The 25602-nt window shown below is 41.3% G+C and overlaps 1 protein-coding gene across 2 annotated transcripts in view; it reads left to right on the forward strand.

Moving 5' to 3' along the window:
* Positions 1–25602, forward strand: part of MKI67 (marker of proliferation Ki-67) — a 61777-nt gene that overhangs the window by 13889 nt on the left and 22286 nt on the right. Inside the window, exons 7-12 of one of the 2 annotated variants that reach the window (XM_054983231.1) lie at positions 3326–4711; positions 5053–5294; positions 6213–6594; positions 6797–6915; positions 9798–9987; positions 16230–16352. In XM_054983231.1, coding sequence (XP_054839206.1) covers positions 3326–4711; positions 5053–5294; positions 6213–6594; positions 6797–6915; positions 9798–9987; positions 16230–16352 — 2442 coding nt within the window. The remainder of the gene's footprint in view (positions 1–3325; positions 4712–5052; positions 5295–6212; positions 6595–6796; positions 6916–9797; positions 9988–16229; positions 16353–25602) is intronic. The other variant, XM_054983232.1, reaches the window with a different exon arrangement.

Here is a 25602-nt window from a genome sequence, read left to right on the forward strand (position 1 = left end):
AATATCATCGATCCTTTGCCTGACCAATTGCCTTGCTTGATCGCTTCCCATCATGAGAAGCACTTGAGGGGAAAATCCTATTGCCATAATTTTCTGCCTAGTGGCAATCATCCACTTAGACTGGAAATCATCGGTTAAGATTAGAGGTAATAAACCACAAGGATTAAAATTTATCCTTAACCATAGAAAGATGGAGTGCAGGGTGATCTTTGCTTCAACTTTCTGCATGCCAGTCTCCAGGCGAACCATTGCATTGAAGACACATTTAGGAACTTGAAGGACCGCTCTCAAAAATTTCGATTGAACTAACTCTAAAGGTGCAAAACAAAAAGTTGGGGGTCCAAGGAGTGACCCGTATAGCATCAGGGTTAGTGATTTGGCCCGAAACAATTTTATAGCCGCCGGCACAAAATATCCCCCCGAAGTACGGAAGAACTTCAGTATACTTTGGGCAGATCTATCTCCCACATATGCTGATGCCTGACTATGCGCGACCTTGGATCCTGAGACTTGGATAGTCATTCCAAGATAACGATAGCGGGTAACCTGCTCAAGATTTTGGCCATTTATACTCCAGTTCCTAATTCGGGGTCTTATACTGAAGGCCATCACCTTCGTCTTTTGATAGTTGATGTTCAATTTATGGTTATTACAATAGCTGGAAAATCTCTTGAGTATTCTCCTTAAGCCAGTTGGAGTTCTAGAGAGGATAACCGCATCGTCCGCATACAGGAGAATAGAGATGGAACGCTGTACCAATTTAGGCGGGTGGAGATCAGCCCCCTTAAGATTGTCCACCACATCATTAAGATAGAAATTAAAAAGAACTGGGGCTAGCATACACCCCTGCCTGACTCCTTTTAAAAGTGGGGATTTTATCTGTTAAATGTCCCTGACCAGTACATCTCACCCTCAATGAGGTTTGCTCATAAAGGACTCGTATAAGAGCTAACAGCCTCCTGTCTATAGTAGAGGCCTCTAATTTATTCCAAAGAATAGATCTAGAGATGGAATCAAAGGCCGCTTTAAGATTGATAAAAGCTGCATGCGCCCCAAGTAAGGTGACCCCAGATACCTCCAATCTCCATTATTCCCTTTGGGGAATTTGGGGTGGCATTTTGCAAGCAAAATCCAGCAAATTTTCAGGGGACCTACTTCTGCCTTTCCTCTAAAAACCCTCCATTTCAGGGAGATTGGACCCCAGGGTCCAGTTTTGTGACCCCCTGAACAAAGTGCCCCAGCAACTCCTTTTGTTCCTATTGTGTGGAAAATGTCCAAGCTGACTCCCACTGCAGAAACACATGGACCAAGGCTACCATGGCCAGAAGCACACTCACAAATGCAAGCTCCACACCCGACAGTCTAACAGAACCAAACTGACACCCCCACAAAAACCCCAGCACCCCCTGACCAGGCTGACCATCGACTCTCTATTGCTCCCTTTGGTGAGAACTTTTCAAAGTTCTTTCCCAGAGGCATATATACACAGTGGAAAGATGCCACAGCCAAGGCAAGCTCATCCCTGGGGAACCCAATAGAACCAAACTGATGCCCCCCCCCCCCAAAACCTCAGTTCCCCCTGAGCAGGCTGAGCAACTACTCTCCATTGTTCTCTATGAGGACCAGCATCACACCAGAGAATCACCCAAACCAAACTGAAGCAAGGGACAGTCTTGTAACTAGAAGCAAGCAGGGGAATGGAATCTCTTCGAAATCAGTTTAATCCTCCCAGTTTAAAAAAGACACTCTCCTAGAGAATCCCATTGGCCAGAGAAGGAGAGCTCCTGCAAGTATTGGCCACTCAGTTCACCCTCCCCCATGAAAAAAGTCAGAAAACAGTGTTTCTTTTGCTGTTCTTTAGCAAAAGAACAGCCCAGCTGTGATTTCCAGTTTACTGAATTAACCCAAATTAATTTGGTAAACTTAAATTCGGGAATATGGAATCTAATTCAGTATTCCCTTTTTGAGTTCGGTAATAAGAAATTTTACCGAATCAGGAATGAATACCAAACAAGAATTGCACATCCATGGTTGTTTTCTCTCTTCATGTTGTTATATAGTGAAAGTCTATAAAGAAGGTGGCTGTTTTTTTTCTGTTAAAACTCATTTTCTTTCCTCATCTTCCATCTTCATATTTATGCTACACTGTCAAGGGGCAAAAAGAGCCCAGTCCCACTGCAAATGAGCTAGAAGGGTGATCAGACCTTTGCCCAAATCCACTCTGTTCCTGCAGAATTTTTCCCTATAGATGAGCATGGGAGACGGAAAGTCAGTCAGCAAGTTCTCGAAAACAGAAGTAATGTTTATTAAGTTCATACCATGGAAATTCAAAAGCTCTTTGTTGTGTTATACATATTCTTACTTGGGCACATCTCCATACCTACCTAGGCCTCTATACCTATCAGCCTTAAGTGCAGCTGATATACAATTCAAATTGGAGAATTTCTACAGACGGTGAAGGAGATTTTGCACTTCCATGCTCTTTGCTGTTTTTATACTCCTTTGTGTCTTGCTTTCTCCTTTCTAGGGATAAGGTGGGAAAATGGCGTTCTGTTTGGGACAGCCTAGTGGAAACTTGTCCTGCCATTATGGGAAGGTTGCTATGGGTTAATTCTGGGAACTTGCTAGGGTCTGAGCCAGGGGAGTTTTCAGTATCTTGATCTTAAGTTGTCTTGCACAAAAGCCAAGATACCACTGTAGAAAGGGCTGAGGAGGGGAAGGCATTCATGCATACAACATCCCTTTGAGTTCCCTGCAAACTGGAAAAGTATCTTCTGCTTGTTGTAGCTTGTCTTCACGAGGCCTTCAAGTGGACATTATTGCACACTCATTTGCACATCTACTTTTAGCATAGCATTCCATAAAACAAAGATCAACTAACTAATATTACATGTTGGTTAAAAGAAAACATAATTAAGTCAAGCATGAATACTTTAAAAGACATACATTCAGTTAAACTCTTTCTGGTTTCTCACAATAATATCACAATATTGCAGTGCTGCCTCTCATTTTAAATGCACTTTGAAATCCACCATGTCCTTTCACACAGTACTCTTCCCCGTCTAATACCATGTACTCATAATTGGAAATAACACATTTCTTTCCTGTTTATCCTGGCCTCTGTTTGCTTTCCTTTGTTTCCTTTATTCACAGTGATGCCACTTCCTTTTAAAAATAATATTCCAGTATTTTCTTTGTTTCTAATATATGGACTTCTGTCACTTTTTTAATTCTAGAAGAGACTAAGAATTATGACAAAACATGTTCCTCTACTATTTTTTAAAAAAACAAGATTCAGAATTGAAAAATGTGTATCTCTTCGTAGATGAGAAACTTGAGTGGGAAGGTCAAAAAGCCAGTGGAAGTGATGAGCAAAGAGGTCAAGAAGATACTACCAGACAAAATGGCCCAAATGAATCTACATATAAAATACACAGATCAGGCAGAAAAAATATGGCTTCTTTTAGCTCACTTTATGAATTCATGAAGCATGAAGTTGATACGAAACCCACAGAAGATCACTTCAGTAGTAAGATCGCCATACAGGAAAAAGTGGAATATTTGCCTCAAAATGACAGCATTTGTATTGCTGCATCTAATAGTCAATACAGGATATCTCCATCTGATCAAACAGTTCAGACTGAGGACTTTGAAAAAGTAGCTGTAGAGAATGTTGAACTGCCTACAGATACTGAAAACCAAGGAATAAACATGATGATATCCAATCCAATGTTTGTTGAAGAGAACAGTGCCAGAGTTCTTCAAACCTATGCTGCAAAAGACAGACAAGGATGTGAAGAAACAAATCTATTAAATTTTCAGAATGTTGGAGAAAATGAAGTAGAAAATTCTGAAGTCCTTAAAAGTACTGATGAAGCAAACAAACAAAGTTCAGAACATTTATCTGCATCATGTTGCATTGTAGCCTTGGAATATAAAAATAAAGCAAGTCATCCTAAAAGATCAATAAGTCCATCAATAGAGACAGCCAATGCAGAAGTAAATACTAACTTAAGAAATACATTTGGCTCTGTAGAAAGTGTTTTACCTAGGCCAAAAATTGAGGGAGAAAGTGTTGAAACTTGTTCTTTTCCATGTTTGAGACAGGCCAGTGGTATACTACAGACTGATTTAGATACCTCCTTAAGGCTGAAAAGCACTGCAGAAATTTCTAGTGAAACTGAGGGCATAATGCTTGTAACGACTGGGTCTGATGTTTTGATGGAAAATAAATATTTGAAAACAAACAAGAGAAATATGTTGGTGAATACGGAACTGTCTTTAGATGCACAGATTCTGGAAGAAACAAAAATGGAAAGTGATGCACTAAAAGATGGACATTTTGAAACAGTTGCTTGCTTGGTTAACCATAGTAACAGTAAAAGTCCTAGAAGGAGTGCTAGACAAAGAAGAGATTTTTCCAGTGTGGGTTCTTTTACAGAGAAGATAATCATGGAAGAATCGTTAGTAACTGCTAGAGACGTGTCACCTTTAAAAGGGGTTCCAGAAGAAAATATGAAATGCTGGCCCCAGGAGAATGATGGCAATATAGAGGAAAGACTAACCCCAAAAAGCTTTGAAGATAATTTTGTAATGAAAAGTACAGCAGGATCTTCATACTTACCTGAAAGCCCTGTCCAAATGCCAGATGAGGAACATAATATTTCAGAAATGAACGTGTCAAGCCAGTGTAGTAAAAATAAAGAATCAGGTAAATGTTTCAAGTCCTATTCCAAGATAATCTCATCTTCAGTAGATTTAGTTAATTTATGCAGGGAAACGAGTAGAATCCTAAAAAGATTCTAAGTGGTTTGATTTATTAGCTCCTATCCTTTTCTCTCAAATCAGCTAATAGTTTACTAAAAAAAGGTCAGCTACTACAATTATGCAGAAAGGATATCCCTACTTTTCAGAATAACTTCTTGTTGTTGCTATTGATTTAGTTCAAAAGCAGCCATATTTTAAATGATTTCTTAATAACAGTAACACAATCTAACAAGTTTGACAACAAATCAACTTTTTTACTTAGTTGTGTTTATTCTTCTCTTCTAGAAGTGCAGAAATCACATCAAAAGCGTAAAGGTGGAGAACTTGACTTGTCAGTTCAGCCTCTTGGAAAAAGAAAGAGAGTGTCCTTTGGTGGTCACCTGAGTCCTGAATTATTTGATAAGCGTTTACCTCCTAACTCACCACTCAAAAGAGGTGCAATTCCAGCAAGATTTAGTCTGCCATTTGGAATCTCACCTCGAGCAGTTTTAAAAAAAGCTTCAGGCTTTAGCCAATTTAAAATCAAGGTAAATACTTTCCTTTCTAAAAGTGTTCAAGTCAGCCCTCACTGTACCAGTACTAATAGTTGTATGTGTCTTCTCATCTAGGATTTGAAAGCTTTGGTTTGTAAGTTTTATTAAGTTTTAACATTTTTTTCTTTAATGTTTAAACACGAAGTGCAAATGCTGACCTATATATCCAATAAATTTGTGGAGCTAGGGTGGAAAAGATCAAGGGATGTAAGCTTGGAAAAGATCATGAAGTAATTGAATTCCATTCTTATGAAGTAACCAGCTTCATTTTTTGCTCAGAAATTACAAGATGAAGGTATTAAGGTATCCTGATGAAGAAGTGCAGTAGCAATTCTAACTCACTCAAGTGCTTGATTTATGCATTGACAAGTACTTTTAGCTTCTTAAAAAGCACTGAATGAAAGGAATTAAGAAACAAGACATGAAGAGAGACTCTTATATCTGGCCAGACCAGTTGTGCAGAGGTTTGGACCACTTTAGTAAGGTGTATGTTTTGGCCTAAAGAAAATACATCTGAAATGTAACAGGTAACCTTTTCAGGTTCTGTGATAAAGTATGAATTACCGTTACTTATTGCATGCTTTGCTGTTAATCAGGAGGGGATGTAGAAATAGTTAATCTAAATCCCAAATCTCCAACCTATCTACTTCATATGAATAGCATAGTAAATGCAGTTGTTCAAAGTAGTATGTATGGGGGGAAAGAGCTATCAGCTTAATGGACAAACTATTGGAGTGTGAGCATGTATTATTTTATCTCATATTTTTAGCCTGTCTTTCTTAATATTCTATATACTTTTGAGTAAATTTGTCAAACTAAATTTTTAAAAAATGGGATGGGTACATTTCAGAATTGTTTTTTAAAGATTGAATAGAAGTTCTTTTTAATTACTATGGTTTATTTTTCTTACAGAATTTCTCTGGAAAAGATCAGCAGAACAATACTTTACTGAAAACGGAACCTCCGGTGGCCTCTCCCCCTGCCCGCAGGTCCCTGATGGCCTCGTCCCCTGCAGCCTCTCCCCGTATAAGAGGACGGTTCTCTATTTCTCGTGTTAATGTTCCATCTGAACATGTTCCATCTTCAGAAGAACAGACTGCTCTCACAGAACAAATGGATGTAAATAAAGAAATAAATACACCTGAACCTTCTGTCCAAGAATCCCAAACCGTTCAGTCAGTAAGAAGAAGCAGAACGTTTGTTCCCAAAAGAAGTTCCTTGTGTAGGAGAAGTGGTGCTGTGGATGCTCTTCGTGTTAAAAGACAAAGTGGTGCTTCTGAAGCCAATTTGATAGGTTTGTTTAGTTGCAATATTTCTGAAACCATATTATATAGTAACTTACATTATAAAGCACCAGTGAATAACTTCAAAATTGTACATAGAAATAAAGCTTTTTAGTATTTTATTGTAATATTTAGGGGGAGTGTGATAGTGTAGGGGTTTTTTTACATACAAACGTCATTTATGTGGCTCTTCTTGTTCAATTATCCTTGCAGTTTCACGGTCTTGGGCTGAAGTTGTAAAACAGGGTGTTCTAAAATCACACCCAAAGACTACTTCTAAACATGACTTTAAAGGAAGACCGGCTAAGAAAATGCCTACAAAAGCATCAAAGGTACTCTTCAAAAACTAGGGCTAGAACTACTACCAGCATTCCGTAATTAGCCTGTAATCCAGTTGCTGAAGGAAAGGGATGTTTGAATGTGGAATCTTGCCCCAACCTAAGGTTTTCTCACAGTTCATTGCCAGCCACATTCAAGTCCTGAGCCAGGCATGTACAAGTGGAAAGGTAATTTTGACCTAAAGGCCAAAAATAGCTCTTCTGAGCCTGGAAACAAATTGGTGGTCGAAGCAGCTTGTAAAATACCAGTGTAGTATAGTTTAGTCCTGTGTTATCTGTAGCCACTGTTTCGGTTGAAGCATCTTGAATATCTTTGAGAGCAGCCTCATAGTTACAGTTACGGTAGCTACTGTACTCTGTATATTACCAGACCATATGCACTTGTGACCACGTATGCCTTATCCAATAAATTCCAGAAAGGCACCCTAGCTGCAAGCCTGATATTTATTTTATTTATTAAAACATTTTACCCTGCCTTTACTTGTGGTTCAGGTGGCTTACAATAATAATAGATTAAAAACATTTACGGTTAAAATCACAATAAAACAACACCCCAAAATTCTCCCCACCAGGGGATGTACAATCCTTTTCAGAACAAGTAGTATACCTGTTCCCAGGTGAACGTCTAATGGACAACCCTTCCATTTTATCTAGATTAAGCTTTAGTGCTTCCTTATTCAGGCTTTCAGTGAGTTGACTGAAAATCAAGGTGCCTACTGTCACTTTAGAATTAAGTGGAAAGGAAAGACTGATGATGGCAAAGCTGTGAATGAGCTGTCTGCTTTATATTGATTCTAAAAACAACCCCAAAGGTCAAAGATCATAGAGCAGGATAATAGTTTCCCACTACTTCCTGTCATTTCTTGCTGGGAAAAAAATGAACCCACTGTAAAGTGGTTCCATCTCTAAGTCCATCCTTACTAACACAGCCCAGAAGAATACCATGGTTGATTGTACTGAAAGTTGCTGATAGCAAGCTAATTGGTTGCAAGAAAGCACGGTAATTGGTTTCATCCAGGAACCAAAACTCCTAGTTTGAAATTTCACTATTTCAAAACTGACCAAGAATGATATGTTTGAGACTTAATTAGAATCAAGGATTGCTTGTTTGTTTTTTAAATAGCAGCCTTTCAGCAGTAATTAATAGTATTCAAGTCAGATTGCATGCAACTGGATGTGTCTTCTGAATGCTTGGCAAAATGATCACAGTGAATTGCTCTTTTCATTTGGGCAATTGCAGTTTCCTCTCAGTGGCTATCAGTGCCATAAAGTAGGCTCAAAATGAGCTGTAACTTGTGTTCTGATGACCTTGATACAAGTTTTTCTCCCAATTAAGTGACCACTATTCTGAAAGTACATGGGTAGGACTTCTGCCTCTGAGCTTCCATTGTTAAGAAAAGAAGGGACCAGAAACTATTTGTTTTATACCTTCCATAGCAGCCAATCAGGTATAAAGGGAAAGCAGACAAGGTTGAACAACTTAAATTTTTTTGAGTGCTTACCCTTCCCATCAGTCCTTAAATGTTACAGCTTTCTATGTATACTTAATATTTTCAAAGTACTAGTGATTAATTGCTTTAGAAATAAAGTCCACATTTCTCATTCCAGTTACTACAGTTTGCATTTAAGATCTTCAGAACACATACTGCTTGTGTAGCATAGTGGTTAAGAATGGGAACAAGAAGCTCATCCACCTTCTCCCCAATTCAAATATCAGCTTAACTATCAAGCCATAGGCCTTCAGCCAGCCTATAATGATAAGGGCTATAATGATATTTGTTTATCTCAAATAATAAAAACCACCCAGATTTTAATGTAAGTAAAAGTATCTGAAGAAGTTTCAAGCATGTAGCCATGTTGCAGTAGAACAGCAAGATTTGAGTCTAGTAGCACCATAAAGATCAAATAGATTTGCAGGGTATAAGCTTTTGAAAATCAAAGCTCCCTTTGTCAGCTACTCTTGCAGTATCTGAAGAAAACTAGCTGGTATTCTCAAATGATAATAGAATAAATTATGTTTCTTCATAAACCTAGTACCAATAATCTGTTCTGCAGCAGAGAGTGTAAAGATTGTTGCATGGCTGTGTTCAGCCTGCCTTCACTGGTGCTGATCAAATAGTGGTGATACACTACTATTTCCCTTCCCCAAAGCTATACATAGAAAGCTTTCTGGACAAAGCTTTTACTTACTTTACTTTACTTTAATGATACTGCTCATGCAGCCTATTTGGCTCTGAGCAGTGCCACACTAGAATTAGAATTAAAAGGCAAAGTTTTAAATATGTAATCTGTTTAGTATTAAAATTTAAAAACTTTAGTAAGTTTTTTCCTTAACTGATTGGGAGAGAAACTTTCCTACTACGAAAGTAATACTAAAATCCACCCCTGCTAAAAGAAGCCTTAAGTTCTCCTCTATACTTCTTGGGTCCTGGATATAGGGCTTGATCCAGCTGTCTCCTTGGGATCCTATCTCTTCCTGAAACTTCACACCCCAAAGAGAACATACCCCACAGTATAACTATCACTGCTTTAAAGAAATAAGGTTGTAATCTGTGCTGACAAGTTTTCTGCTTCCTGCTAGAGTGTCCTAAATGCCCACAAATCCTGCTCTTGTGTATCTTAGTTCTGGGGTGGTTGTGTGGGCATCTGCAGCGGGAGGAGGTATTTGATGGGAATCATTTCTAAGCAAAACAAGGCATAGGACCCAGCCCATAATTTTTAGTTTGGCATTGTTGCATGCTCAAAAATTGTGCATACCTTTCTTCCTAGTATTGAAATAACTGTTGATGCCCTTGTGCGCTACCTTTTTGTGTACACACTGAAATCCTGTTTGGCTTTTGATGGACCCACAAAGGTTGATGTATGTTTATTTTCAGAACAATGTTTCTTCTTTAAAAACACCAACAAGAAGAATCAAGGGATACTTTCCTACAGGCCATGCAAATTCTCCTGCTCCTATTGTTGTTGGAAAAGCACATACTAGTACAGTAAATATAACTGCACAAGTTCCTAAAGTGATGTTCAACTATACTTTGAAGCAGCAAGACACCAATGAAAGTTTTACAGGTAAACTCATATTTTGATAAAGTGAAATGTTGCTGATTATAAAAAAAATGTAAGACTGGTCATAGACAACTTAACTGATTATAGAATAGTTTTGGTTACTTAGTTTGCTGCAGAGTAAAAATGCCACTAAGAGACATCATTCTGCTTACTCTAATGAATAGACTGCAGTTTATTTTCTATATGTGTTGCAATATAAAATGTCTCCTCCAAATTCTTGCTGTTTGCATTGACACAGGCTGGTCAAAATAAAATCAATGTTATAAAGTTGCAATGTTTAGTTGATATAAAGTATGATCAAGAATTTTAAAAAATGTAAAAAGTGCTTGTTCTGATTCTGTAAGCTTAAAGCTAAATTTTAAATAGACTTGTATATATTTTTTCGACATCTAATAATAGAACTCTGTTCAAGCTCCCTCTGGTTTTTGAAATCTCATCAGGTTTACCTACTTTAAAGTCTGTCTTGACAGCTTAACTTAAAGGAAGCTTAAGCCTTTCGGAATACTAAATTCTGTGCTGCAGTGTAGAGAACCATGTAAACAGCACTCTAATGCTACTTTTTAAAAATCCAGTATTTGCTTTATAACTCCAAAATTTAATATTTCTTGTCTGTTTCACTATTTGTGAAATTTGTTTATTAACTTACTTTCTACTTTAATATACTAATATTGTGTGATTGTACTCATATTGGTTTTCGGTTTAAATAATGGTGTATAATCCAATAGGCATAGTATACCAGAAAAAAAGGAATGAAGAAAAGCAAATTGTAGTACCAGCATATAATCACAATATCTAGTAATAAAGTGACTTTGCTCTCTGGATGACACTACCTGTAAAACCAGGCCATCTAAGGCAAAATTAGGGTATAGTCTTTAGAGACTCCACTGGCTAAGCAGAATAATATCTTTCTATATAAAAGACAAGCCATATTGGCGACAATGCACTTTTTTTCCTGGTGCGCCTGCGCAGGTGCACCAGGATAAAAGTGCGTTGTGGCCAATTCGGCCTCCCAAGATCACCACCATGATGGGACAGCCAGGCAAGCAGGCCCGTCCCTCCGGAGGGTTCTGCCATGGGGGAGAATTCCAGGCCAGCTGGCCTGTCCCTCCAGAGGTCACTGCCCCGGGGGTAAGGCCAGGCAAGCCAGCCTGTCCCTCCAGAGGGTGTTGCTGTGGGGGGGAAGGCTAGACGAGTCGGTCTGTCCCTCCAGCGAGTGCTGCCACTGGGAGAAGGCCAAGTGAGCTGGCCCGTCCCGTAGAGTGCCGTGGCACCAGGCAGGCCAGTGTTCCTGGATATTCTAGGGCCTGTTTGTTTAAAAAAAAAAAAAGAGTTTCTGCTGCTAGTAGCTTTATAAATTAACTAAAAGGGGGGTCCTTCATAAAACATCCTGATTAGATCTGAAAATGCTGCTGAAGGAATGGAATCTTGATAGAAGCTTGCTGTGATTTTTAAAAGGTGTCTGTGTTCCATATCAGATGGCATCATAACTAACACCTTATTCACAAAGTCAACCAGATCAGTACCTCCCAGTACCTTTGGAGCTGCTTCTGGCTCTCACCTGCAATCATCCCAATCCACTTCAGTCAAAAATCGGGATATCTGATGGAAAGAAAGGAGTCTCTTGTGAAATATTTGGGTCTCCAATGATATCTGGATGACATTGTGGTTGTAGTAGCAACTATATAGCTGGTGGGGTGGTAGTTTTTCCTTTATTTTCTCAGGTGACGTGAGGTTAATGTGCTACAAGCAACTGTATTGATCTGCCTGTCTATAGTATGGTGCCTAGATGTTTCGAAATATTTCTTAGCCACATTTCAATGGAGATGAAGTTTTGTCTCTGTAGAAGCATGTAGGTCTTTTCCTGCTCCTCTCAAGTAAACAGTTAGTATATTGGTTGGGATTAGGGATGTGCGCTTTGGGTTTCTGATTCGAATAAAATACCCAAATTGGATCCAATTGGTAAAGATTTGGGATTCCCGAATCGGGCTAGAATGATGGCATTCAAGTTGCTTCGGGAAACTTCGGGCGGAGTTTAAAGGGCCTCTTGCAAGCAGCAGGTCTCTTTAAACTATCAGCTGGCAGGCAGGGCTACACGCTTCCGGATAAGGCCTTCTTAGCTGCCCTGCAGGCCACTGCAGCCCCAGAGGAGGCAGCGGTGCCGGCTCCTGCCCTCCCTGCCACGCTCCTCCGTGGTGGCGGAGGAGATGGAGAAGGCCCTTCCTGCCCCTCAAATGGCCTGCCATTTGAGGGGCAGGAAGGGCTGGAGAAGCCGGCTCCGGCCTTCCCCACTGCCCTGCAGGGCTGTGCAGCGGTGGAGGAGGTGGTGCGGGCCCGTAGGAGCCAGCTCCGTGCTTCTGCACCATCCGGCTGGCTGCTGCAGTGACGGAGGTGGCACTGGCCACAGGAGCCAGCTCCGCGCTTCTGCGCCACCCAGCTGGCTGCGGCGGCGGAGGAGGCGGCAGCATGGGCCCTGCAGGACCCGGCTCTGTGCTTCTGCACAGCCTAGCTGATCATCAATCTCCCCTCTCCCTGCCTGCCAGGTAAGTGGGGTGGGGTGGGGAGTTTGCTCCCCCTTCACTTCAGTATGCTCTGAATCTTTACAGAGGATACCGAAGTGAGCTGAATCCCCGAAGTGGCTTGCTGCTTCAGGATTCGAGTAATTTCGGATTTTTTAGTGGTGCACACCCCTAGTTGAGATGTTTGGTGCACAGGAGAAAAGAATCCTGTCAGGTTGACTGGGTGGACAGGAGGCATTACATGGGGCTCTGCTACCAGGGTAGGATACTTGAGTGTCAGTGTCCCCTTTAGTCTATAGAAAGTGTGTTCAGATGTCTGGATCCCTTTGAGGTTGTGAAGAATGGGGCAACTGACGTTTTGGCCTGTGTCTCGTTGCTGTCAGTCCTATATAACTGCATACTCACATTATGTAATCAAGATGGGTAGCCGGGTTAGTCTGTCTGTAGCAGTAGAAAAAAAGCAAGAGTCCTATAGAGTAAGAGCACCTGTAAGACTAACAAAATTTGTGGTAGGGTATGACTTTTCGTGAGCCACAGCGCACTTCTTTAGACACAACTGGAATGTGAGTCCATCTGTCCGTATATCTTGGAGAATGGAGTGATTACAGAAGCCAAATGACAATGGCCGGTGAATGACAATAGCAGGCATGATTGAATAGGGTAGGATATGCAGGGGGGTAGTGGTTGTGGAGAAATCAGCATTGGTAATGAGACAGGAAGCCTGTGTCTCAATTTAGTCCCGATGGTATCTTGGGGTTCAACCCCCTGGCCATTCCAAGTGCTGCTCACAGCCACTCAGACCCCTAGTAGCCATCCTGGAGTGTTGAAACACCTTGCTTGTTTGAGAGTTCCCAGTATCTGGGTTCTTTTAGCTCTGGGTGGATTTGCACACAGGTGGTCAGAAACTCAAGACACTGTCAGGCCTGGCTAGAAGACTGACTCAGACTCTCCACTTCATCAGACACAGCTGTATGAGTTAAAGGTCTTTACTACAGGATTTCCCCTAGAAGAACACTGTACAGAGCAGTTGCTTAGAATGCCAAAGTAAAACCCTTTCAGAAGAAATACCCCCAATCTTCTCCCCCCTAGGTTGAAAGAAAGTCAGTTGAAGTCGGCATGTAGTTGCTAAGAGATGCAGAGCTGAGCCCTCAAGGCCGGTCGCTTCCCAGATGCTCACTCCCAGCTGCACTGATAACACAGCTCCTTGGAGATAGCAGCAGAAACGCAGCAAAGGAAAAGTGAAGCAGCAAAGTGGCTTGTCTACTTACCATCCCCCCCCCCCCCCAATAATTAGACACCCCCATGTATGTCAGGCAGGATGACTTGCTAACCTGTCTGACAGACACAAGGCTTAAATATAATGGTTGTTTATTAGCTTAGGAGAGTGTATGCAGGGTTGCAGGAACCACTACAAAGGCTCAAGCAACAAACAATTTACCTATTTCTGGCTAAAACTATCTGTCTAGATGTGAAGCTTGCTATTTTGGATTTCTCTGAAGAGGCTTGAGTTGCTCATACTCAAAAAGTCCAAAACCATGCCACGCTGCTCTGGTCATCTCAGGCCTGACATGAAGCAGTCTCTCACATGCTGATGGAATAAAGGTAGCAATAAGATGGTCAAACCAAATCCTAGTGAGAGGGAAGCATGATACAGAGTACAGTAAGGAGCCATCTTTTCTAGTTGTGTTACCCAATCAAGGCACACTTTGTTGTCAGCATTGCTAGCCTGAGAAAAGAAAGGAGTACATGCCGAGCCAAGACTCCTTTTCCACCCAAGGACACCTAGTCTGAGCAGCAGCTCACAGGTGCAGTTAATTACCTGAGCTGTTCATTCCATTCCCAGGGTGGCAGGCCAAACGTGGGCCTGTGAGAACTTAGGAGCCTGCATCAAAGTACTTAGAATAGGCGTGTATATATGGCTCCTACACAGGTGGAGGCATTGAGCTTCAGTTAACAGTTGCGATTTAGCAGTCTCTCTTTCCAATCTCCCTTTGAAATTCCTCTGCCGGATAACCGCTACTTTTAGGTCAGCAACTGAATGTCCTGGAAGGTTAAAATGTTCCCCTATGTTTTTATACTGCCTATTTTGAAACACAACTTGATGTTCTGGTAGTTATTGTCTTAGTATCCCAAATAATAATTGGGTGGCAGCTTGTGGCTATGACTGCAGATGTCACAGCTGATTTCTATGCCTAGAAGTAAGATGATGTGGATCTATCCACAGTGGGCTGGATTATTTCTGAATTCCCTCCCTCCTGTCCCACTGTGAGAGTACCACTTTACTTACCTCTAGTGACTTAGAAGAACTGAGGGAATCAGGGGTGTTCTGCCTAGTAACACCTGTTTTCGGAGGGAAGTCCATGTACATGCATGTTGCAAGGGGAGAGTGCCCATTTACTTATTGAGAACTTGAAAAAGCTTTCTCTGAGGCTGGCCTGCGCATGCGCAGTCCCAATATGTGCCTGCATGAAGATCTAGATGAACAACAGTTACAGGTAAGTGCAACATTGTTTTCTGGTAGTTGTTGTCTTAGCATCCCAAATAATGGTTGTTGTGGGTTTTCCGGGCTGTATTGCCGTGGTCTTGGCATTGTAGTTCCTGACGTTTCGCCAGCAGCTGATGCCAGCCACAGCTGCTGGCGAAACGTCAGGAACTACAATGCCAAGACCACGGCAATACAGCCCGGAAAACCCACAACAACCATCGTTCTCCGGCCGCGAAAGCCTTCGACAATACATCCCAAATAATAATTAGGTAGTGGCTTGTGGCTATCACTGCAGATGTCACAGCTGATTTCTGTGCTTAGAAATAAGATGTGGATCTATCTGCAGTGGGCTGGGTTATTTCCCAATCTGGATGTATAAACATGGTGCATCCTCTGGCGTTTTGCCTTCAAGCAGCATTTACAGAACAACTCTGTTTCCTTGCTGTGTAAATATGACAGTGTGGTGAGGCTGATAACAGTCTGGCCACTGCTGGATGTTGTAGCCCATTGATTTTACTCCCTTAACTTAAGCTGTACTTATTGTTGGAAATCTTTATTCATCTGAGGCCTCGGTGCAAGGTTGCTTGTCCTTTTGAACATTGAATTTTCCATCTATAAAATGTGAATGATGGTGTGCCTCCTAAGACTAAGAGAAAATAAGTGTTAATTCATAGGTTTTGACCATGGTCTTGTATTTTCAGAAGTTTTAGTAGATTCAGAACAAATATTTGACTACTGAAAAATTGTTTAAAGCCGCATTTTATTAAAAGTTTATTAAAGTAGCCGTGTCGTTCTTATTTATAGAAATCTAGCTGTAGTTGCAGTTAATTGTAATATCTGTTTGGGGTACCAGTTCAATAAGTTGAAGGGTTTTTTCCCCCCTGAAAGTTGTTCTTTCCTTTTTCCCACTCATCTTTACTGTGTAATGAATCATTGAAAGGAATACTTGACACTTAATCAAGAACAGTTTATTCTGTCTAATAGGTGCTGTTTGTAAGTTTGTTTAGAAAATGTCTACCGCCACTCTAGAAACCTGCTTGAAGTGGTTTTGTGGCTGCAAACTGCCATGAACATCAATCCTTAAAAGACTACTGTGATATAGTAGACTCGGACTGCAGTGTATACAAGACTGATCTTTTGTGGAGAAGTAAAGCAAAGAGTGGGTTCTTAATAGCTATGATTGCTTTTTTGCTCTTGACATTGTACAAACAGAATGAGAAATTAACTTTAAATACTATTTGTAGGGATGACTGAATTGTTCCATACTCCACTGAACTGGAAGCATGGCAGATCTCTATCTTCTGCACAAAAGTCTACTATGGTAGCACCAGAAGAAGCCTCAGAAATTCACACCCCAGAGGAATCTGGTATGCATCATTTTGTAACATACCTGGTGATAAACCTGTTGTGTTGTCTTTTTATGAAACTGCTAAAGATTACAAATTCTGTTGTAAATAGTGCTTCTAAGAGCTTTCTCTATGATATGACTACTTGGATAGCTTTTCACAAAGTGGGGAGGGAATCCCTAATCATGGATGGGTTATCTTTAGAGTTCTTTTTATGCACAGGCTGTTTGAGATTCATCAATAAAAAACAAGCTTATGTGAAATTTGGCAAATTCTCATTTGATGTTTTCATATAATATTTTGTGAGGCTTATATAGATTGGAGGATAAATTCTGTAATGATGAGAATAAGATTGGACTGATACTGAATAGGTCTTAGATGTCCTTTCTAATAGATCCTGTGGAGTACACACATAAGGAGGTGGTTGTTTCCTGCTCTTGCTCTTTGCCTAGCAGCTTCCTGTGTCCTTGGAAACATTGAGGCTGGAGGTTGTGGATTATGTACAAAAAGTCATGTAGCACTGGTGGGCTGCAGTGAGGAGAGTGAATCAGGCAGAATTGCCCTCCCTGTGACTTGTCTCCTCAGTGCAGTCCCCAATATCCATGGGTTTTTTGGTTCCATTTGAGTTCTGCACGCTCCAGGATCAGTGTTTGAAGCCTTGAGAGGAAAAGTAAATAGAGAGAACCATGTTCATCCTTGTCCTTGCACATACTCTATGTATTTTAATTTCTGAAATAAGTTTGCCTTATCCGTGTCTGTCTATCTCTGCAGAGAAATAGAGATGAGTAGTACCATTTTGGATACAAGGTCCTAATTTAAAAAATTCTCCTTAATGAAATTAGGACAGTATGTCAACTAGAATTGCACTTGCTGATATATGGTAGGGTCTTTGAAATAATAACATCATCCACCAAAGGATTTTCTGTTGTGGCACTCATTTTAAGGAAATCCCTCTCCATGGAGACATGCCTGACACTAAACTTATTGAGATTTAGGCAGATAAGGTATGTGGCACAAGGCGACAGAGGAGGCCTTACCTAGTGGTCACAGGCAGCAGCTGCTCCACGGTAGGGCTCCAGTCAGGAAGGCAATAGCAGCCTGATGGTCTCAGCAGAAGTGGGATGTGCCAGCTGCAGGAGCATCTCCTCCCCCCAGCAGCTGCTGAACATAGCAGCAGGGGCAGGAGGTTTGCCAGCCCAGGGTGTCAGCTGGGAACATGGTGGGCAGCAAGGGTCTCTGGCTAGCCTTATGCAAACTCAGCTGGGGTGGGGCAAGGGAAAGATGGGGTTAAGAGACAAGCAAGGCTCAGAGAAAGAACAAGTAATGTTGGGCTTGATCAGCATGGGTGGAGCCCCAGGAATTAAAGGAGTTCTATGTGGGGGGGTTAAGTTAGGAGAGAAGCAAGTGCAGGCCTGGTGGAATTGATCCATGGCAGAGGCACAGCTCAGCCCACTGAGTTTTTAAAGAGACAAAATAGGCAGGTGAAGGGAACTGTACTCTTGTGGGCAGTAGTTCTTGTCAATATAGGAAACTTTAATGAACACCATAGAGTCCAGATGAGTCCTCTCATGATCATGAAAGACTTATAATGTCCTGCTGCCCCCTAGTGGGGCCACAATGAGAATGTTTCCCTTAATTTTGCTGATTAAGTTTTTAGTATCTTGGGGAATAGGGTTTTGTGTTGTTATTGGGCTGTTGCTCTATTTTTTATCCTCTTTTTAAACTTCTTGTTGTTCTGCTTTTACTGTAAGCTGGTTTTGTTGCTGGTTACAGGTGCCTTTTAATTGTTATCTATACCATTGTTTGTTTTCCCACTTTGTAAAGTACTTTGTATTTATTTTTATAATAAAGCAATAATAAAGGCCCATTACTGAGAGTTCTCAGTTAGACTTACGTTAGCTTGTAAAAAAGAATTCTTCCCATAGTCTTCTCAACAGCTGAAGAAGGATCATTCTGTTTGTATATTCTGATCTCTGTAACATTGCAAGCTGGCAGAGGAATATTCCCTTTGCACCTTCAGATGGGGCTTTCTTCTTCTTGCAATCAAAGTTTGTTTGCTGAAAGCAGCAAACTGTAGGAGGACTCTTATCTACCCCCCACATTATTTCCCCCCCCCCCCAGATCCAGCATTCTTGTTTAGATTAAAAGGTAGTTATAAAGTGCCCCCTGCAAGTCATGACAGAAGAATGCATCCAGAAGTTCTGCCCATTATTGATTGTTTCATGCAACATAAAGGGTCGAGCTGTTTGGGTGAAATTTAGAGGAAGGATATTTCAGACACTACCAAGAAATAAAAAAGGTATAGTTTAATTTTAATCCTCCTCCTACAGTCTCTCTTCGGGATTTTGTTCATGAACTGCTGCCAAAGCTATATGCGGCACTTGTTCAGATCTGTAGGCATAGGATGTCATTACCTTTCCCTATGAGATTTCTTCAGTTAAAACTAGTATCGTAGAGAAAAGTCTTGAGGTAAAGGCCAATGTAGCCTGAACCAAGTCAGAAAAAATTGTTTTCTGAATTCTTCAAGATCTTGCTTCTGAACATATTTTGCACTATTCAGCTGGACTATAGTGCTTATAAACTGAATATCAACCAGGTACCTGCAACCAAGAAGCTAGCACTGCCTTTTATCTGTTTGAAGCCTAATAGTGCTCTTCCTGAGTTTATTTTTAATGGGATGCTTGAGAAAAGTGAAATAAACCATGTAAGATTACAGCTGTTTCAGGAAAGACAAAGAAAAATAATATATATTTCATTTTCCATTTTCCTCTACAATATCTATTATATCTTTACACACATTATACTTTAATTTTAATACCTCTAAAATTTACCTTTTCAATACTGCCCCCCTTCTCTTTATTTTTCCCAACTTTATCTTCTTAGAAATCAAATCCACAAATCATCAATTCATTTTTTCTTGTTTCATACAAAGTCAATAAGGGGTTTCCAATTAACCATAAAAGTAGACAGTGTTTTATCTCTAATCAGAGCTGTAAGTTTAGCCATCTCTGCTAACTCAATCATTTTCACAACCCAGTCATCCATTGAAGGCAATACTGTGCTATTCCATTTTTGCATATATAAAAGCCTAGCCGCTGCTGTCATATATAGAAATGGAATACCATGTTTATTTTCCAACTGTTCCTTCATGTTGCTCACATATCCAGTATTAGTTTGACATACCTTTACTCATTTTTGCTCATTTATCAGGAGACGTATACCACCAATACATTATTTTAGTGTGGAACTCAAAGTGAATTTAAGCCCCTTTACCCACATATTTTACCACTGGTCCATTTGTATATTATACCCAAATTTTTTGGCCCATTTTACCATACAGTCTTTCACACATTCTTCTGTTTCAAATTTCAACAAAAGTTTGTACATTTTGGAAATAACATCATTTGTACAAAGCTCTTTTCCAAACTCTGTTTTATTGTAATCAAAGTCCCATAATTTTTTATCTGATTTAAACCTTTCTAGCAATTGTGCCTAGAACCATTGACATTTATATTAGATCTTCCCTTTTCTTCAATTTATAGACTCCTTCTGAGAACTCTAATACTTCCTTTCTGGTCCAGTCCTGGTATGAGAAGGAGCTTTACAGGCTAGAAATCAAGAGAACATTTTGTATGTATGCCAGGAAGCTCAAGTTCGTCTTTGGTCTTCAGTGCAGGCACACATTGGGGACTGCGCACGTGCAGGCCTGCCAACCATAAAAGATTATTAAGCTCTAAAACATCAGAAGGGGGCGCTCCACCCCAACTGTGCACATGCAGGAGTTTCCCGCTGAATGCAGGTAGGGGGCGAAGTTTCCCCATTCCCCTCAGTTCTTTTTTCACTGCCGTTAGGAGAGGTTCTCCTTAGCTCTCCTTCTCACTTAGCGCTTTTTTTCTTCTGTGTGATCTCGTCATAACTCAAAATCATTTTAAGGAAATGTTTACAATGTAAAATAAAGATGCCTCTTGCCATGAAACATGATTGTTGTTTGCTGCGTCTGGGTGGAACCCATAACATTTCAGGAGGCAGACTTTGCCAGAGGTTCACGCCTAAGTCAGAAATCCACTTGAACCATGAGCTCCACAGTTCTGAGGGCCAGATCCGGCAGCAAAGATATCTGCTGTGATAGTCACCAGCCCACATGAACCATGAAATCCAGTTCCGAGGGCCAGATCTGGCAGCAACTTACCTGCCTAGATGGAGCCACCAGCCCATCCAGAACCATCAGTTCCAGTTCCGAGGGCCAGATCCAGGAGCAAAGTAATCTGCCATGATGGATCTGCTAACCCAAACCGAACAGTCCACTCTGGTTCCAAGGGCCAGATCCGGCAGCAAGTTATCTGCCTTGGTGGAGCCACCAGCCCATCCTGAACCATCAATTCCAGTTCCAAGGGCCAGATCCGGCAGCAAAGTTATCTGCTGCGATGAAACTGCCAGGCAATTTGAAACGTCACTCCAGTTCTGACAACTGCATCTGATAGCAAAGCTATCTGCTATGTTGGAAAAATCAGCCTACTATGAACCATTTGACCCGGTTCTGAGGGCCACATTTCAAATCTAAACAAGAAGCACTGACCGCTGGTTCTGACTAATAATTGTCAGTTCCGACTAAGCCCTATTGGATGCTCGTCAGATGACGAGCGATTTCCCCCTCCCTCACCTTTCCTCTCTGGCAGGGAGCATCACTCACCAGATCTGACTCATCTGGAATGCTCTGCCTGCTTAAAGCCTGACTTAACCCTTTGCTGTATAGGTAGAGGACACTAGTCTGCCTAGATCGCCCCCCCCCACTTCACATCCCATTTCAGGAGAGTTGAGGGGGATCATGTGCCACATGAGGATCTTAAGGCACCTAATCTACTGTGGAACTGACTGGTTCCTACAGTTTTCTCAGGGGCCTCATAATCATGTGCACCTAGGTCTTTAGCAACCCTGATGACTATATATAACTGGTAGGACTTGCAAACTAGCTACCCCAGCATTCTCGCTGTTGCAGTGATTTCAGTTGATTTCAGCTCCAAGCCGTTGGTCCACTCCCTCCTTATAGGTTCTAATGCTGCCTCCACCCCTTCCATGCCTACTTTCTGAGTTCAGATGAGGATGGGAAAATGATCCCATGTTGTTTCAACCTCTAACCAAAACCTAAGAATAAAGTCTTGCATGCTTTTATTCCATTTCTCCTGCTCTCGTAGCCCTTCCTACCAACTGAAGATCTGTTGTACTTTGTTCAGAGCCAGTGCAAAACAACCCTCCTCCACTTTTACCATTCCTTGGAAGGTTGAGAAACACTGCAACCTTAAACAGCATGATTGCCCCTTCATCTTTACCTTCCTTACACATCCTTCCTGCTTGCTGAGGAGGTTTAAGTCTTCTTTGTTTTGTCATGCCCTCTTGTCTCTTCGGTCTGACAGAAGGGGAAATAAACTATGCAGCTGACTGCAACTATACTTGTCTGTGATTTCCATTGTCAAACACTCAAAGCTCAGACAATTCCTTTCATAGTAGGAACTCCCAATTTATACTCAGGTTTTCTTCCTGACAAATGCAGAGCTCCTCTGTGGGGTTGTCAAAGAAGGCTGTTCATCAGACAGAGGACAGCTGGAAGGCGCACTATGAAATCTTTAGCCAGGTCTAGAGCTTCAGCCATAGTTTTCAGGTGTTGAACCTGGTTACACTTAACAGCGCTCCCTGGGGATAAGAAAGGATGATTGAGAATGTTCCCTTCAGGTGCATGTTGTTGTCTTTTTAGGGAACGACATATGATTCCTTAAGCCAGATTCAGGAAGATTACCAGACCATAAAGTCGCTTGCTGTCATTGTTACTGGACCATTGGGTACTGCCCAAGTCTGCATGCAATGTCCTCAAAAGTACCAGCATCACTTGGGACTTCCGGCTTGGGGATCATGGAGGTCTGAAGCAGCTCAGGGAGCTGGGCTGTCCAAGTTGCTGTTTGTCTGAGCTGGTGGGGTGCAAGATCGCCCGCGGCCCCCTGCTTTCAGGCGGAGAGCAGGCTAGAATGCTTGAGACCCCGAGAGTGAGTAGATCTCGGCTGAGGGGGGGGTTCTGAATAAAGCACTCCCACCCAGCCTTGAGGTCCCGCTCTAAGAAGGGTGGCTGAAACCTCTGCAGCAGCTTTGGAGTCATTAAATTGGCATAGGACCTCCGTACCCAAGCTTCAGTAACATAAATGGACTAATTTGAACAGCAGAAACAGCTATTACAACCCAGAAAAAAGCGGAAAAAGTAAAGATCGATATCTCTTCTATGACGCTAGATTTGGACTGGAAAAATAAAGTAAAAGCAGAAATTGGACTTTGAAATTGAGTAAAGAACTAATTAAGTGCACTCCGGAAAGTAATTTATGCGAAAATAATTTTTTTAAAGCTGTTAGAGAAGAAAAGAGACTATTGTTTATATACTTGCGGTTTGGAGAGATAACGAACTGTGGGAAAGGAGGAAACATCGCGAGAAGGTAGCTGTGGGACGGGAGAAGGAACAGGAAGTGCATCAGAAACCATTGAGTGGAGGTGTCCCGGTGCAGACTCATACTGGCAGCAGGCAAGGGAAAACTCCCAAGTTGTCCGAGCAGGGCAGCACCCAGTTCCAAGGTTCAGGCACCAATTGGGCACACTCACGGCTTCAAGTCCAAAGGGGGCTTCCAGAAACACATCCACAGGAACAGGCCAAGGTCAGGGACAAGAGAATCAGTTCAAAACACAGCAGCAAGGTCAGTAGTAAGCAGACTCGTTGCTTCCACGCAGCCACTCCCTCTTTGGGCTGCTTTAACCCTCACAGTGCTCAGCTGCCTGTGCTACAGCAAGCACCTGCCGGCTGTCTCAATCCTGCTCCTGCGAGCACTCATCATCACTAACGATGCTGGGCCGGTGCTGTGCTGCTAGCCTGGCACTGCACCTTCTGGCTTGGAGGGCTCTTCTAGCCCTCCTCTGGCAGCGCTCCCGAGGCTCTGGTGAGAAAGGGGGAGAGCTGGCCTGCACCTGGCTTTCTGTTGCCAGCCCAGGGCTGGGAAGCTGAGGAGCCGATGTGCTGGGACCTGGCTGTGGATCAGTATCTGAGCCTTCAGGGCCTGCCTCCTGCAGTGCCTCTGCCACTGGCTGTGGATCTGGGTCAGGTTCACCAGCTGCCTCTTCCTCAGAAGAGTCCTCTGAGTCTTTGCTCCGCTGGGCCAGGTTGGTCCATGACAGGAGGCGACAGCAGGACCGCTGAGGGAAGAAGAAAGTAGAAGAGTGCCATTTTGGAAGAGGGAAAGGGCATGACATCAGTGTAAAAGGAAGTGCTCCATTTTGAAGAAGGGAAAGGGCAAGACTTCAACTTTAAAACCATAGAGAAAAGATGCCCGACATTTTGGATGACATAAAGTGCCAATTACAGAAAAAACAACTTGACTTTAACAGATTAAGATAGTGGAGATAAAACGTTTAAATCACGGATTTGAGGAAGAGAGCAGACTCATGGGAGCGGACTAAATCAAGCCCCACGATGTCGAAAAAGGACTGGCAATCGGCATTTGGTAATCTGGACAAAAAGATGGTGGAAGGTAATAAAGAGTTAAAAGACACCATGCAAGAGATGCTGAAAGATCTTAAGGAAACAATTAAATCTGAAGTGGCTGAACTGGCGAAGAATATGGAGGATGTTAAGAAGGAACTGCAAACGACGCAGCAAAAAGTTGAAGAAGTTGAAGAAAAGACAGAAAAATTAGCTTCCTCTCTCAAAGTGGAAACCTCAGTGTTAAGCGACAGAATGGCTGTGATGGAGTGCAAATATATGGATAGGCAACTCAGATTTAGGGTCGTCACGGAGGAGGAAGGAAAAACTGCCCAAGAACAGATTTTGGAGATTTTAACAGGATTTCTGAATAAAACATTAAAGGAGATTGCAAGTAACTTGGATGTGGCATATAGAATTAATTCAAGATACGCAGCTCAAAAAAATTGCCTAGAGATATGATTGTACAGTTTATTACAAAAAGAATGAAAGAAGAAATTGTTAGCAGACATTTCCAAAATCCACTGGTAATCGAGGGGAAAAAGGTGAGAATAATGAAAGAGCTACCCAAGAGAATTTTGATGGAAAGGAAAAAATACAGAGGACTTACCCAGATCCTGAAGGAGCTAAATATAAGATACAGATGGGAGATACCAAAGGGTTTGAGTTTTGAATTCAAATCAACTAGAAGAACCATCAGATCACGACATGAGATGGAGATTTTCATTGTCAAGAAAGAACATTCTTATATTCTGAGTCTCTTAGGTAAGTCTTTTTCATTGTCAAGAAAGAACAAGACTTACCTAAGAGACTCAGAATATAATTATGGAGTGTAAAGTGGTATCTTGGAATATAAATGGACTAAATTCACCTTCCAAACGCAAGGCTGTTTTTCATTGGCTATTTAAACAACTATGCAGTGTAATTTGTTTACAAGAGACCCATGTTAAAAAACAAGATCTAAAATCTTTAAAATATAGCAAATTGGGTAGAGAATTTGTGACTGCAACTAAACAAAAGAAAAGAGGAGTTGTTTTGTATATTAAAGAAGAGCTACAACCTAAAATGATATTTAACAATTTGGAAGGCAGGTATGTGGCAGTGGAATTTATTTGGAATTCACAAAAGATTTTGATAGTGGGAATTTATGCACCAAATGGAGCGAAGGATAATTTTTTTAAAGAATTGATTAATCAACTAGATCAAGTGACATATGCTCAAATAATTTTGGCGGGCAATTTTAATGGAGTGGCAAATTCGCAAGCAGACAAAAAAAATGAAGGGAATACAAAAGAAAAGGGGGCTATTACCAAAATTGTTTTTTGAAATACAAAATGAGGAGAATTTAGAAGACGTTTGGAGAAGAAGTAATCCTAAGACTAAGCAATATACTTTTTATTCTGCGAGACACTCATCTTTATCGAGAATCAATATGATCTGGGCTTCAAAGGACTTAACAATATGGACTAAGGATGTTGAAATAATGCCTAAAGTGAACTCAGATCATAACTCAATCATGTGGAAATTTGGAAAATGTGTGAAAAAGTATAGATGGAGAATTAATGAAGACTTATTACAACACCAAAGCAACCTAGATATGTTAAAGAAAGAAACCAGATTTTTTATACAATACAACTTAGACAAATCGGTGCCAACACATAAGGTATGGGACACTTATAAAGCTGTTATGAGAGGCATCTTAATGGACTTAAATACAAGAGACAAGAAAAAAAAGAGGAAAAACAGAAAGAAATTCAGGAAAAA

The sequence above is a fragment of the Eublepharis macularius genome, chromosome 6, assembly GCF_028583425.1.
Source record: "Eublepharis macularius isolate TG4126 chromosome 6, MPM_Emac_v1.0, whole genome shotgun sequence".
NCBI lineage: Eukaryota > Metazoa > Chordata > Lepidosauria > Squamata > Eublepharidae > Eublepharis > Eublepharis macularius.